Source organism: Rattus norvegicus, chromosome 4, assembly GCF_021556685.1.
Source record: "Rattus norvegicus strain SHRSP/BbbUtx chromosome 4, alternate assembly SHRSP_T2T, whole genome shotgun sequence".
Taxonomy (NCBI): Eukaryota; Metazoa; Chordata; class Mammalia; order Rodentia; family Muridae; genus Rattus; species Rattus norvegicus.
This window is the reverse complement of record NC_141537.1, coordinates 84,002,025-84,018,647: the sequence shown is the minus strand read 5'-3', so window position 1 is coordinate 84,018,647 and position 16,623 is coordinate 84,002,025. Positions and strand designations below refer to the sequence as shown.

The following is a 16,623-nucleotide window of genomic DNA, read 5'->3' as shown; positions in this document are numbered from 1 at the left end:
CTCTCCCTACTACTCTCGGGGCCTTCAGTGTTCCAGTTGATGTCCTTTGCAGGATGCTTAGGATTTCCCCCTTAGCAAAGTCATGCTACTGTCCTGCACCTGGGGTAACTCTCGCTGGGAAATGGGCCTCGCTTCCCAAAAACCTCGCACCATCCCGGGAAAGCCTCGCCATGTCTAGCAAGCAATACTATTACTTTTGAGTTTGAATAGTAATGGCAGAGGATCAGGAGGAGTCAATAGGATGCATTGTGTGTGTGTGAGTTTGTGTATGTGTGTGTGAGTGTGTGTGTGAGTGTGTGAGTGTGTGTGTGAGTGTGTGTGAGTGTGTGTGTGTGAGTGTGTGTATGTGTGTATGTGTGTGTGAGTGTGTGTGTATGTGTGTGTATGTGTGAGTGTGTGTGTATGTGTGTGTGAGTGTGTGTGTGTATGTGTGTGTGTGAGTGTGTGTATGTGTGTGTGTATGTGTGTGTGTGAGTGTGTGTGTATGTGGGTGTATGTGTGAGTGTGTGTGTGTATGTGTGTGTGAGTGTGTGTGTATGTGTGTGTGAGTGTGTGTGTATGTGGGTGTATGTGTGAGTGTCTGTGTGTGTATGTGTGTGTGAGTGTGTGTGTGTATGTGTGTGTGTGAGTGTGTGTGTATGTGTATGTGTATGTGTGTGTGAGTGTGTGTGTATGTGTGTGTGAGTGTGTGTGTTCAAATGTGCGGCTCATGCCCTCCATGTTGACATAGTTTGGAGTATCTGTTGTGCTCCTACAGTGCCATGTCTCCAGATGCCTTATTCTAGCTTGATGATACTGCAGATTGCAGCCAAGAGTGGCTAACCTTGAAAGCTACTTCTGTCATTTGGCCACTGTGGAGAAGGAATCAGTTCTTGACAGCATAGACTTAACACAAGGCTCACTAGTGCCTCATAACTGAAATTGAGTGCAAGACACACATATTATTTACATTTTCTAGGAGGTTCATTAAAAATGTGAGTAGCAATGAAATCAATTTTGATAATATACTAACTGTATAATTATAATATATACATATACATATACATATACATATATATATATATATATATATATATATATATATATATATATATATATAGTAACAAGGAAGACACTCCTTTTGGGGGAAAGATCTGTGTGAGAGTGGAGAGGCTTACTCCTAGGAGTAGGTCCTGCTCATTTGAATGCCTTTATTGATAATGGTCAGTGGATATTCTTGAGAGATAGGTGGTCTACAAGGAGAGAAAATGTCCCCTAGAATGGACCCCCGGGACTTTCATATTCAGATTTAGGAGAACAGCATAACACCAGGTCATCATTGAACATGGTTTGCATTATGCTGTACCATTCGGTTGGTGAGACCCCTGTGTTGGTTGCTGGCTTTCTGAACGCATTTCAAGTTGGTTTTGCTTCTCGCTCTACTAGCAGCTCAGTGGTTTAGCATGAGCTAGTGAGAAGCGGCGATCACTTTTTGGCTGAGGGGGAACTGTTTGTGAAGGGGAACTGGACACCCCTCTGGCCTGTTGTTCACCTTCACTTTTCTTGGCAAAACCAGCCAGTGGCAGAATGGCGGGCCAGAGAGTAGTTATTCTCAGCTTTACTCCAGGTATTTTCAGCTCTCTTTCCCTGCCTTCTTGTCTTCCCCTTTGCCTAAACTCAGAAGCAAAATCTCTCATCTTAAGAATGGCCTGGTGGCAGATATGACTACTGTTTCGTTCCACAGTTGCATTACTGTTCTGCCTGAGTCCTTTCCTGGTAACCTTGGGGACTCAGACTTTCTGTGCAATACATCCCGAATCCCTGCAAAACTGGGGGAGGAGAAGGGCCAAGTGTGAACCTTGACCGCTGGAGCCAAGTCTTTGTCGAAGAAAGTTTACTAGCTGTGCCCTGAGTCAGAACAGTTCTTCAGTGTTGTACTCAAGTCTTTCTTTTGCTTCTTGGTGTTTGAGAAACCTTCGGGAATCATCCTTTGAAGGAACCTTTGGGAATCATCTTTTGTTCAGCTGGATATTAGTGCGATTAATTCTCTCCGTTCAGAGGCAAGGCACCAGTGGGTCCTGCTAATTGCTTCAAGCAGAGCGAATTGCCAGCCACCTTGGAGACTGCAATAGAAGGATGATAAGAAAAGCAGCCAAAAAAGGAATCCTGAAGAACAGCGTTGTAGGGGTTTCGATGATTTAGCATCTGCAGAGCAAGTTTCTTTTAAAAGAGACTTTTTTTTGATTAGTGAACAGGAGGACATTCAAAAGGAAGACAGATAGAGGCCCACTGGGAATGCTCTGCAGCCTGGAATAGCTTAGGCTTCTGTTCAATCATTTCCCCAAACAGGAAACCACAAAATGTTAGAGATTAAGGTCACTAGATCGTTGGGAAAAGAGCAGAAGTTTGTCTGCAAAGCATTATGATGCATTGTGAATGGGCCAAAAATGGAAGCATAAATCTCTCATCGAAAAATGCAACAACAAAATCCCACCCTTCGCACGAAAGCCTAATTTGCTGTTTCCATTGTACCAAGGGGCCCAAGCAGCCTCTGGCAACATTTCTGTAACTTTCCTACCGAGGGGACAGGCAGTCAGAACAGAAGGAGAGAACTTTGAGTTGTCTTTTGGTAAAGTTTAGGTCCGTAAGTGGGCTTCATCTTATTTATTCTCTCTTACTCTTTTGTATTTGTGACAATGAAAACATACCAAAATGAACCTTTGTACAGTTCTGATTCAAGCCTTTCTCGGTTATAGAGGATATGTTATGAGCACACAGCTCTCCTTCTATCTTGGTTGCCTTGATGCATCCTTAATTTGAGGCAAAGTCTAGGCTGAGAGAGCATGGACCCTCTTTGAATGGCTCTGTACGGTGCTCTTCTGGAGTTGTGGGGTGCTCCTCTGGGGATTGAGGTGCTTCTGCAGGGTATCTGGCTATGACCTTAAGACTTAGACCCAAGGAAACCATTGTCATGTGATTCTACCCCTTAGAGGAGAAAGCAGCTTCCTTGCTGAGTTACTCCCTGAGTGAATTGATGATTTATGTGCTTTGAGAATCTGTAATGTTTATGGTGTCAGTTATTAAAATGACTAGCCTTTCAGAAAGGCCAGAGTGAAACTGACTGGTGCTGGCCACTCTTCTGAGGAAAACATCAAGCATGAAAGCGAGCTTGTCTCTCCTCTTCTAATTGTCCCTTGTCTTGCAAAGTTTAGGAAAGTCGGCTTCATCAGGACAAGGGTCACCCCTTTCTTACATCTGTTCCCAGGTGCTTGGCCCCTCAGCTGCCTGTATAAATATTTGCCTGTTGGACAAACATGCACTGATTGAACAATCAAACAAACACCACGTCACATATCTAAGTGAGAATGCTCTCAGCTCCATCTCAGACAAAAGGCCACTTCCCTTCCATCCAGCTGGAAGGGACACCCAGCTGCCTGCAGGTCCAGTAAAGGGAGGAAATAAATGAGCTGGGTTGGATTGAGACCTATTGATTTTTTTCACAGACAGAGACATGGATACAGACAAATATATTTTTTTTCTTAAAAATAACAAGACAAAGGGGCTGGGGATTTAGCTCAGTGGTAGAGCGCTTACCTAGGAAGCGCAAGGCCCTGGGTTCGGTCCCCAGCTCCGGAAAAAAAGAACTAAAAAAAAAAAAATAACAAGACAGTACCAGCACTAAGGCTGGCTGTAAGAGACCACCGCTCTATGGTCTGTGTGTGAGGACGATACAGGAGGATAGAGGCATGTCTGTGGGGAAGCTCGCTGTGGCTAAGGGGTGGGAAGAGTGCAGGTTGGTCAGGTTTCCCTGCTGTTCTTTGGGCTCCTATTGCATATTTGATAGATTGGGAAACGATAGGACTTTGTTTTGCAGAGCTGTGATTGCATGCCAATGTGGCTGGCTGCAGCCAGGTCCTCTTGGGAATTCAAGCTGCTCCTTTCTGATATCATCACAGTTGTTGTTGTTGTTGTTGTTGTTTAAAAAGAACTCTCCCGGGGACCTTCCCTTGTTAAGGGAACCAACTTCATGACTTGTCACATCCAAAGGCTCTTCTTAAGTGTATGATGTTGTGGCTTAGAATTTGTCAGGGCCTTGAATCTGAAATGTCCCTCGCAAGTTCATGCTCCCCCTCTGTCACTGGAGGCACTAAATTTGGAGGTTGTGGAACCTTTAGGAAGTGGGGCCTCTCTGGCAGAAATAAGTCAGTAGGATGGGTCTTTGAAGGTAATGTACTATTCTGGCCTCGCTCTCTGCCTCCTGGTTGGACATCTACCCCATGTTCTTGCTTGTGATGATGAATGCGGGTCACCCAATACAGACCTTTGTCCTGTAGTGGAAGTCCATACTGAAAAGTTTGCCTTTGTTGATAAGGAGTGACGATGGCATTGGGAGAACCCCGCCCTTCAGATTACAGGAAGCTTTTAAGGATGACATGACCTCCACTTCCCCCAACTCTGAGCTCTAGATACTTCTACTTTTCCAGGAGAATCTAGGGCTGAGAATGAGTTAGTGACATAACAAAGCTCACTCAGTGAGCACAGGCCTGGTTGCTAAGTCGGAGCTGGAGTTCAATTCTTCTGTCTGCACATTTCATGTGGCCTTTACAAGCCTCCTCTGCTGGCTGTCATACAGTGCTCTATCTGGTCCCACCGTGTCAGATTCTAATTCTGTGGCCTTAGCTGCACATCTCATTCGGAAAATACTAAGCTGCTGTATATTTTGCTTCAAAGGTGGCTATGATGGGATTATTACTGATATGTTATTTCCCCATGCCTAGAATGCTGTGAGCACTGTGTACACAGATCATAGGATCCACCCCATTCCTATGTGCCTTTATCCCTGTTTTATGGGTGAGGGAATGTTGGTGGCTAGGCCTGGTAGCTTAATTGAGGTTTATCTGCTACTTAGTGCTGAGCTCATGTACAAACGCAGGCAGAGCCTGTGGTCTTCGCTACAAGCAGACACACCTCATTCGGAAGGTTTGTATTGCCGTGAGTTTAGCTTTGTATCTGTAAATAGGGGCCTTTGGCAGAGGCGCACTGTGAAAAGAAGGTTGTTAGATGCATGCTCTGGGCTTCAGCAGACCTGAACTTTAGCCTCCTTGCACCTAAAATGGGATCAATAACCCTGGCTTTCTGGGAGTTCTGTAAGATGCTTAGCACACTTCCCAAGACAGCACAAAACTGGGTTCTCATGTTATTCAAGGCAGATTTCTTTTCTTCCTTCTGCGACATTGACCACAGTTGCACAGTATTCAGTGTGGGGAAATTCCTTGTGATATTGAATTCCAGACTTTTAAGTGCTTTTAAAGTAATAATAATTTAATAATTTATGGCTACAACTTTTCAAGGAAAACTGAGGTGTTATGAACAATGTGCATAAAAGAAATATTGGAAGGCTGTTCTCTTGAGAGTTGGAATGTGTGTGTGTGTACATGTGTGTGTACGTGTGTGTCTGTATGTGTGTGTGTGTGTGTGTGTGTGTGTGCTCATGTGCACTCGCAGATTTATCCTGGCCATTCAGACTCCTGCTGAGGAGCTGTGTGTGAATTTCATCTTAAATGAATTTTTGCCTAAAACCCATCGTGGATCATGAAGGATTACTTTAAAAGTGCTTCATGTCCTTTCAAGTCATTGTAAGGAAATCAGCACACTGGATGAGAGGGAGACAAAGCTCTCTGAACTACTGCATGCCGGGTTTCCTGCTGGGAGCTCTTGAGTGAATAATCACATTGATTCTCACATCTGTTGTGTGGATGTCCCCAGATCTGTGCACAGAGAAGCATGCAGAATCTCTGTGAGATGTGTAACATTCACATCTTGGTGCTCCTGGCCTCTCATCCAGGTGTGAATGACACTGGTCCAGTGCTGGCTGCATCTAGATTTTGTCGTTTTTAGCAGCGGAAACAAGGGACTATTGGTTGAAAGAGGTTAATGGGTTACAAAGTTCTCAGAGTACATGAAGGATTGAGAAAAGAAAGGAAACAAAGAGGATAGAGAGTTTGTACACCGTTCAGGGTCCCATGTGTCCCTTTGCCCACCAGCCAAGTTGTAAGTAAAGAGCTTTGAGCCTCTCATCCTAATTCATGTATCAGTGCTTCCTGCAGGGGAGACTGAGTGATAGTTTTTGAGTGAGTGTCCAGTGTGTACAGGGCACCAACAGTAGTTACCAAGAGAAAACACAGTGGACCTGACTAGACAAAACAGCAGATGATCCCACATAACATGGCGTAGAAACTTTGAAGAGTGGACTCTCCACCCTGGAAACATCCATCGATTTCATGAGAGGAGGGAATGGGGCAGGCACAGCATGGAGAATCCTCTCCTCAAGCAGTTCTTGGAATTCCACGGCAACCCTGGGAATACCACAGACATGGATTTTCACAGTATTTATGTGAAAACACTGGACAATGCTTCAGAATGTAGACAGAGGCAAAGACTTTCAAACAGACTCCATTAGCACGTGAAATAATAGCAAGAAATGGCCAGTGGACACATAAAATTGAAAAGCTTCTGCACATCCAAGGAAATCATTACAATAAAGGGACAGCCTACAGAATGTGGGGCAATCATTGTCAGCCATACATCCGACCGTGGGTTAATATCTATGCTACATAAAGAACTCAAAAATTAAACACCAAAATATTAATCCAATCATCATCCAGTCAAAAGTATGAAACATAATATTCAACAATAGTACACATGTCCAAGAAATCTATTAAAAATCTTCAACCTTCATAATCCTCAGGGCAACATAAACCAAAACTATATAGAAAAGTAGACATTTGCAATCCCAGCACTGAGGATGTAGAGAGAGGAAGATTTCTGGGACTTTCTGGCCAGCTAACCTCCCTACTTGGCCAGTGAGAGGCCTTATCTTAATAAAAAACCAAAACAAAAAAAGAGAAACAGAAAACAACAAACAAAAGTGGACAGTCCCCGAAGAATGATTCTCAGGGTTTTTCTTTTCACTCCTATGCATGTATGCACCTACATACACATTCTGCCTGCCTGTCTGTCTGTCTGCCTCTCTCTCTCTCTCCCTCTCTCTCTCTCTCTCTCTCTCTCTCTCTCTCTCTCTCTCTCTCTCTCTCTCTCACACACACACACACACACACACACACACACGGCCAGCACCAATAAAAACCCAAGTGGAGATTCCATTTTCCCCAAATGAGAAAGGTCTTCATAAAAAATAAAATTAAGAACAAATGCTGGCAAGCAAGAATGGGGTCGTCTTGGTGATGGAACTTTCTGTGCTGTTTTGGGGGAGCGCAAGCTGGCACATCCATTATGGAAGTCATTATGGAGGTTCCCAAGACAACTAAAAATAGAAGTGCCATGTGGCACAGCTGTATCACACCTGGTCCATAACCAGAGGAATCCAAAGTGAGCATTCCACAGAGGCACTTGTACACCCATGTTTATTGAGGCACTGTCCACAACAGCGAAGTTACGGACTTTGCCTAGATGTCCACCGACAGGTGCAGATACAGCAAATGTTGAATAGATACGTACACAGTGGAGTTTTATTGAGCCAGAAAGGAGAATAAAATTTTGCATTTGCAGGGAGGTACATTGAATGAAAGATCATGGTATAAGAAACTATGCTCAGAAAATAAATATCAGATGTTTCCTTTCATATGTATATTATAGGGGTGTGTGTGTGTGTGTGTGTGTGTGTGTGTGTGTGTAAAGAGAAGTAGGAAGGAAAGGGATGGATTAGAGAGTGATGTGGAGGTAAAAATGAACAGAACATATACTTGTACAGAAATGTCATAGTGTAACCTACGGTTTTTATAATGAATACATACTAAAAACAAAATTATAATAAAAATCAAGGAAAGCCACCCCCAGGAGAGATGGACAAACTGCCCAAGGTTGCTGATAGAGGCAAGAACTGGGCTTCACACTCACCCACCTGCAGTTTCCAGGGACTTTGGGTGACACCAGTCACTTAGCCATGGGAATCAGTGCTTTCTTGTTTCCTGAAGGAGTTGTAGGTAAGAATTTGAAGGTCTGGGGTCCAGCGGCTACCCAGTACCTCATACACTCGTGGCTTCTCTAACAGCACAGTGTCTTTATTGCCTACAGCCCCTGCCTCAGTAATGTGGGTAAGAATAACGCCGTATTTCGAGGGATGCACAGAATACAGATGAAAACACTTTTGCTGTGCCATGTTTGCATTTTTAAATGTATTTATGTATGTGTGTATCTGTGTACACGTGGATGATTGTGCCGTAGGACACATGGATGTAATAAGAGAGGATGAAATGAAGTAATTTCTCTCCTTCCATGTGTAGATTCTGGGGGGTGAGAGTCAGTCAGTCAAGCTTGGTGGCAATCCACTTTGCCAGCTGAGTCACCCACCGTCCCACCCTCCACCTTTTATCAAAGATGAAGAGACAATTGCCACCCTTACCACTTAATCCCTCGATCATGAGTGCTTCAGTTATGAGATGAGGTTTTCTTCCTGATTATCTACGAACCAAAATAACGCTGTTCTATCTAGTCTCTATGAAAAACTGGGGACTGGTGGTATTGGAAGTTTGCCCGTTCTTTCCCCAGTCATATCCTTTGTCAAACTGCAGTGCCTGATTTGCCCTGAGTCTCCCTGCCTGTTATGAAGCTTTTCATTAGGATAGTGCTATAACCATGTGACCAAAAAGACTCGGACCACCGATCAAGCCCAAACAAGTCAAACATCTTTTGCCTCCTTGCAGCTGCCTTGACGTTTCCTCGTTCTCTCTCAGGTGGAACACATGCCTGTGCTTTAACAACATGGTGATTGTAGAGTAGAAACAAGTAGACTGCAGTTTTTGATTGACATTTTTCATACAATAAGCATTTGTCCATGTTAGTAAATAAACAACCAGTTCTACTGAGCTAACCAGCCAACCCTCCAGGGAGCAAGGGAAATGCGGCAGGAATGACTTCGCTCTTTGTTGGCCTCACAGCTGACAGGCAGGAGTGTGGAGAGCTGAGGTGTTCAGGGTGTTGCCTGTGATCATCTCCGAAAAACAGCTCCGACTGTCTTTCCTTGCTCCTTGCTTAATTTGATGTACTATGGGACAAGGGCGTGTAGCTAAAATCTCACGTCTTCCTCTTCTCCTTGTCTCTAGAGCTTTTTGCTTTAATTACTCGCACACCCAGTGGGAAAGAATGTGTGACTCCCTGCTCTCCCCACTGAAAGGCTGATCCTGGGAAACTCCTCAGTCTAGTACAGATAGAGCTAAATCACTACTGACTAGTGTTTGAGCAGCCAGGGCAAGCATGCGTCTTTCGCTGCAGGCATATGGTGCCTGCCACAGCCCTCTGCTGTGTCTCTCTGGATGCAAATAGATGGCCTGTGCTCATGGCTTCCAGACTACATGGATATGGGCTTCTCCACTCACCACTGCCAGGTCCAGAGCTCTCTGACCTACTCATTCAGTCCAGAAACCTCTGATAAAGACCAAGAAGCCACGTACCCCAACCCCAGGCAGTGATAGGTGTGAATGTGCATTGAAAACCTGGAGGATCTGAGTCTGGTGTCTAGGAGCACTGGCAATGACACCCTGCATCTGTTGAGGATAGAGCATGCAGCTCATAGGCTTCCCCTATTCCTGACATTTTGTTCTATCTGGACCCCCAACATGGTGGAGGGCACCATTCAATGTTTAGGGAAGGCATTTCCCCATTGTGATGGTTTGTATATGCTCAGTCCAGGGAATGGCACTATTAGAAGATGTGGCCCTGTTGGAGTAGATCTGTCACTGTGGGTGTGGCCTTTAAGACCCTCATCCTAGTTGCCTGGAGGCTAGTATTCTGCTAGCAGCCTTCAGAAGAAGATGCAGAACTCTCAGCTCCTCCTGCACAATGCCTTTCTGGACACTGCCATGCTCCTGCCTTGATGATAATGGACTGAACCTCTGAACCTGTAAGCCAGCCCTAATTAAATGTTGTTCTTGTAAGAGTTGCTTTGGTCATGGTGTCTGTTCATAGCAGTAACACATAGGGTACTAAGACACGCATTAAGTTCACTAACCTATACCCCAGTTGTCTCTGAGGAAACACCTCATAGACACATGCAGAATCATGCTTTAGCAAAAATGTCTAGACTTCTCTTACATTAGACAGCTAGCCAAGCTGGTAATCAAGATATTTACAACCATTTCTTTGATTTCTCTTTTACTACATTTGATTTGTGTGCCTTTTAGAAATTAAAAGTGTCTGCCCTGCTTTGAAAAGGGGATATTCATTGCCTTCTCTCCAAAGTGAGAGGTCTACATTACTCCTCACACACAGGATTATGCATCTTGGATGCTCACTACCTTGCTGCAGAATGTTGGTCTTCTGGTTTGTTTGGAGTTTGGAATAATAAGGAAAGCGGCTCAGGGAGGGGCTGTGTCTCTGTTTAGATCAGCAAACACCAAGATCCTGCAATACTAAGCAGAAGAGCCTGAAGGCTATGACTTTTGTTATTGTCCCTTAAGAATGAAGAAAGAAACAAGCCAACAACAACAAAACATCTTACATTGGTTTTAAAGATACAGTAGTGAGGGCTGGAGAGGTGGCTCAGTGGTAAGAGCACCAGCTGCTCTTCCAGAGGTCCTGAGTTCAAGTCCCAGCAACCACATGGTAGTTCACAACCATCTTAATGGGATTGAAAGTTTTCTTCTGGTGTGTCTGAAGACAGCTACAGAATAAGTACATATGGTAAAGATGCAGTGATGATATTTTAAAAAATAGCTCCTAGTGACTTCTGAGAAAAGATGCTGGTATGCAGTGTGGCCATGAACAGCCCAGATGGATGAACAACCTGGCAAGTTGCTAATTAATCCACATCTTTTCACTGAACCTCTGGAAGGACTTAGTTTGTACATGATTATCTTTGTTAATCAGCCATAATGAGGCCTTCTGAGAATGGTGAGGAATTTGAGCTTTGTTCACTGGTCCCCATCACGTGTAATTGTTTCCATACTTTTGGAGGCTTTGCACACAGGCCATAAGTACTAGGAGCCTTTGAGGCGGTGTTTTGTATAAACAATGGCAAATATTTTATTGCTCAGTTGGGTCAAATCTTTACAAATGGCCTTAAATCTATCAAGGACTTTCCCCTTTGGGTTCCCATGTAGGAGAGGGGGTGGCGACGGTGTCTGAGCAGCATGAAAGGCTGGGTGCTGCTGTGGAGGAGGCCCAGGATTTTCATCTTAGCCTGAATCCTAGCCCACCTCTCTCTGAGGCTTGGGCGTGTATAAAAGCCCTGGGGTTTTTAATTAGATTAAAGCCTTCGAGGAAGTCCGTGCCATGCATAGGTGGAATCACATGCGGCAGAACACTTGATGGCCAATTTGAAGACTGAAGCAAAGGTCTCTCCACTCAGGCCAAAACAGAGCCTGAGAGTATACCCAAGGTTGCACAGAATCTGGGAAAGCCTCTCCGTTGGGCGAAATGGTGATGCTTTATTGAGATCAGGTTAGATCCATGAAAACAATGGCAGAGTACAGGAAGTAAAGGAGGAAGTGGCTCAGGTCTCTACTGTGTGAATTCAGGAACCATGTTATTTTCCAAATGTGTTGTTTCACATATGTGTGTTTGTGTATAGACAGCTTGGGTAATTGTAATATGGCTTATGTCTGTCCTTCAGCATTCGCATTTAAAATCTATGGTGAGCATATCCACCTCACTTAAGTGACTTTACAGCATCCCAGAGAGCTCCTAAGGCACTGACCCTTGGGCGACTCATCAGTTCCAGGCTGTTGGCTTTTGTTACATTTGTGGATATAATAAGACTCAGCAAGCATAGTCGTATGACTTTTAATTTTCTTTCTTTTTGGAGAGTGCAAAATGGGGTCACTGGGAACAGAAAGTATCCATATTTCTAAATCCTTTCTATGTCAATTTTGAGTTGTGTGGGAGAAAGCAAGCTGTCCCGGCATTCTCTCTGCTATGTTTATGTGGGAGGAAAAGATTTGCATGGATATCATAGCAAAGCAAAGGAGCCTTAAGTGCACGGAGCCAATGGATTTGAGAGTTTGCATCTATCTTCCTGTTTCAAGAAGCTGTAGTTGCTTCAAACCTGACCCAGGAGGATTGAGGAATATGGAATTCAAGGTGTAGTATCTCTTGGTTCCATTAAAATGTAGCCTCTTTCTAGAGAGTCAAGTGAGTAGTTTATGCACACATGAACACCACACACACACACACACACACACACACACACACACACACACACACACAACCTTTAACTTCTGCTTACACCCTTTAAGAAGGCTGCATCATGAAGGCGGGGATACTATACACAGTGAAATCCAATTTGAGAGCTCAACCAGAAGTCTGCATTCAGACCAAATTGGAGACCAAAGAGATCAATGTCGTAAGGAGTCCAGGAAAACCTCTTTGCTTATCTTTGGGGACCCAAGTGTTTGTTGACTATGATGAGTTAACTTTGGAAGGACGTACTAGCTGAGGCATGACTGGAGTTTCTTGCAGGTTGTTGTTTCGTGTGGTGGTCTGGGAGCAAGCGAGCTTCAGGTCTGTTAGGGTAGCCTCTAGGGACCTGTGTCTGACTCAGCTGCACCCTCCATCCCCGAATCTGCCCCTTGATTTTCCTTCCGAATTCCACCTCTGCTGAGGGTGGGATTTCATTTCAGGTTCTCATCTACAATGGCCAACTGGACATCATTGTGGCCGCTGCCCTGACAGAACGCTCCTTGATGACCATGGACTGGAAGGGATCATACGCATACAGAAGGACACATAAAAAGATTTGGAAGATCTTCGAATCTGATGATGAAGTGGCAGGTTATGTGCGGCGCGTGGGTAAATTCCATCAGGTAGGCAAGCAGTTGGGCCACACGGGTCATGGGAGTGGGTTGGTAAACATAAACACGAAGCACAGAGACCAGTAAGCTATGGCTGTCTGTAAGCAAAGTCATAAAACAGCCAAGGTGTAAATATGCATGTTCTATAGCCCCCCTCTTCAACCGAGAAGATACGGCACCAATATCAAAGTTAAGATCACTGATGTCATCACAGACATAGCGTCTAGGCATTGCCGAAGACATAATGAGATGCTGGAAAAGTTCAAAGTGGAGAAACATTAATGAGAAAATCCAAGTCTATTTGGGAATCAAAGGGAAGTTGATTATTTCAAACCGGTTATTTGAAGAAAATTCAGTGTGACCTCCTCCCGCCATATGTGAACATGTTTTTATAAGCCATATGGAGAGATAACTAGAAAAAGGTCTCTCGCTAGCTGATCACTTCCACTTAGAGTGACTTCCACTTAGGGCTTAAGTATTACTCCTGGAATTTTCCTTTCTCTTTGAGTTTTGAAAACAGACTTCTGTGAATTTTGTAACACGCCTTGGTCAGCATCTCCCATTCCGGTGTCCAGTAATAGCTGTCAGTGTTAGTAAACTGTACAGGTAAGGCCATCTGGGCATGAAGGTCTCCTTAAGAAAAGACTTCAAATCATGCATGCAATTGAACAGAGGATTAACGACTTTTTCCTGTTTCTAAGAAAACATTATTATAGGCTTTAGGGGATTTTTCCCCCACAAACTACTCAATTTCACCTAAAAATTTAGAATTTATGAGCTCCCGAAACTTTCATTAAATTCCTCTTAAAGATCTGTAGTGATATCAGCAATTTATTTCTCTCTTGCCTGAGGCAAAATGAAGTTATTACTGGTTTCAAGTGACAAATGACATTGTCTTTGCTGATTTCTCTGTTGGAGTTTTGTGTCCTGTTTTATTATGTATGCTTTTATCATATAATTGTCTTTATTGTGAGTTATTTGCCATCGTTTAAAATTCTTTAAGACAGATGCTTAAGATGAAGCTTTAGCCTGTACTTATCAATGTAAGTTATATGTATGTTAGCTTGGTATTAAGCCTACACAAAGATTCATTATAGTTTCATTGATTTAAAGTATTTACAGTTTCCACTGTGTTTTATCTCCTTTGGCCAGTGGGCTGTTTTAGAGTGTACTGTTTAATTTTCAAACATTTTGCCTCTTCCTTTCTTGCATTTACTATCAGCAGAAGGCAATGTACTCTATTGTAGCTTTGTGGTTTAAAAAACCCTACATATTCTTTATGGTTTCAACCATTTAAAATTTACTTTCCAGCTCTCAAAGTGGTTGTTTTGGCAAAAATTTTCTCTATACTTTTAAAGCAATCACACTCTTCAGTTGTTGGTTGTAATGTTTTCTATGCCAATCAAGGTCTTTTAAAAACATTTTTTACATTAAATATTTTGAGAATTCAAAATCACTTCCATGAAGCCTTCCCTCATAATTCCTGTGCCCCCTACTCCCTCTCAAGTTCATGACCTCCTCTTCTTCAAATTATTGTTATATATGCACATATAAATATACGAATATAACTTGCTGAGTCCATTTGTGTTGCTCATATGCATATATATTTAAGACTGATTATGTGAGACTGTGAAGCCTAATGGACAGCTCATCTCTGGAGGAGATTGACTCAGTCTTTCTTATTAGCCACTAATTGGCTATAGCTCTTCATTGGGATTAGGACCTTGTGAGATTTCCTCCATCTATGCTGAAATGTCAACTGGTGCTGTCGTTGTGTGAATCTTCTTTAAACAGCCATATTGTTAATGTCATGGATGTAACTCTTTGCCTTATATAGAACACATTATCCAGAAGCAGATGTCCTGTCTTCTGGCTTTTACTCTCTTTCTATAACCTCTATTACAATGTTCACTAAACTCTAGAAGTAGGAGTTGTGCTGTCAGCGGGAAAGCCCCAGTTTGTTTTTCTCCACATTTGATCGATTTTGGTGATGTCTCCATCTGCTACCAAGAAGCCTCTTTGATGAGTGGTCAAAGACACACGTATCTGTGGATAGGGCGTAAACTATTGAGAATGCACTTACTAGTTTAGAGAGTTGGCAAAGAATGTTCTTCTCTAAGCTCTATGACCTCACCAGCCATGGTGCTTGGATGGCTAGGTTGATGAAACCAGGCATGATTCTCCTGTTGAGTGGGCTTTCAGTTCAATTGGAGGGCTGCTTGTTGACAAAAGAAAATCTACTCTTACACCCTCAGCTGTATCTTACCCCTACGGTCACTGTGGTTCATGGACTTCATAGCTGGGTATAACAATTCTCTCCACCCCATCTCCTCTCTCTCTCTCTCTCTCTCTCTCTCTCTCTCTCTCTCTCTCTCTCTCTCCTCTCTCCCTCTCTCTCTCTCTCTCCCTCCCTCCCCCTCTCCCTCTCCCTGTCTCTTTGTCTCTCTCTGGTATCTCTCCTCTCTCTATCTCTGTTTGTCTCTCTCCTCTCTCTGTCTCTCTCCTTTTTCTCTCTTCTCTTTGTTTCTCTCTCTCTGTCCCTCCCTCCCTGCCTCCCTTCCTCCCACCCTCTACCTCTCTTTGCCCACAGTTAACAAGAGAGATCCTTTAGCATCTGCTGCTATATGTGAAGCTTGTTCTGTTTTTCCTTTTACTTTGTGCTGCTTGCTGCCTAGAGCCATAGACTCCTTTACACATTCCTGGCACTAAATCTTCCTTTCTTATGAACCATCCTGTTTGTTTGTAGCAATGCTTCTCATTTTAAGGTGACTTGATTGATGGTAGTGTAACTATACAAACTTTCTTCTGAAAGTGTACACATGGGATACATTTTTAAAAAAAAAATCAGTGTTTCCCTTCTTGTCATTTTATGGCACCCATACTTAAGATATACTTTTTAATGCAGTATAGTGGGTTTTATTTTTTGTGGATCCTGACAGTATTTTAAATTTAGAGTTGTACATTTGCATTTAATATAACCACTGTTTTTTTTAAATCTGTCTTATTATTTATTTTCTATTTGTTCCTTTGGCTCTATATTTCTGTTTCCTTTAGCTTTAAAACTCCTTGGAGCTTTATGTCATTTTATTATTTCTATCAATACATGTGTGAGTTATCAATCTTTTGAAATTGTTTTGTAACAGTACTAGCACACTATGAATGTAGGCTTACTTAATGCTAATATAAATTAGAATTTTACTATTTTTCAGATAAATGTGAGAACCTCAGAATAGTCACATCTTTACCTGTTTCCCAGTTTTTTGCTATTAAAAGCAAAACACTTCTATGTCTGTTTTAAAGAGACATTACTTATAGCATTTGGTCCAATCAATACTCACTGAAAATTCACTACACATTCAACCTGTCGGCAAACCAGTCTTTTGTGCATATCTTGTCCCTTCAAACACATTCTTTAGCATTTATTTTTTTAAAAGTACATCGACTACATGCTCGCTCATGCATCTCTGCCTGTATGTGCCTTTCTGCCTCCTTCGATTGGGAAGGCCATGCCTAGTGCAATGGGATCTAATTGTTTACTGTGAGCTCCTGAAGGCTGTGGCTTCTGTCTTCCCCATACCCTTGTGATGCCAGGTCAGACATTAGCGTTTCTGATCTTCCTTTGAAGGTGATTTGTGTTTCGTTTTGTTCTGCTTATGGCCTTTCAAGGTCTTCTGCATGCTGTTTCCCAGCAGTTCTACTATTCTGACTTAGAAGATGAGTATCCCTGTTGCTGTCCTCATTGAGTGGGTCTCATCTTGTTTTATTCTGACTTGATACAAGCTAGAAACGTCTGGGAAGAGGCAATGGCAATTGAGAAAATGCCCTCATCAGATGTGGC

General features: G+C 43.0%; 1 protein-coding gene across 7 annotated transcripts in view; it reads left to right on the top strand.

The window, feature by feature from the left end:
- Cpvl (carboxypeptidase, vitellogenic-like) overlaps positions 1–16,623 on the top strand; it is a 110,516-nt gene that overhangs the window by 72,234 nt on the left and 21,659 nt on the right. For all 7 annotated transcript variants that reach the window (XM_087659023.1, XM_087659027.1, XM_087659022.1 and 4 more), the window contains one exon: positions 12,615–12,797. In XM_087659023.1, the coding sequence (XP_087515149.1) occupies positions 12,615–12,797 (183 nt within the window). The remainder of the gene's footprint in view (positions 1–12,614; positions 12,798–16,623) is intronic.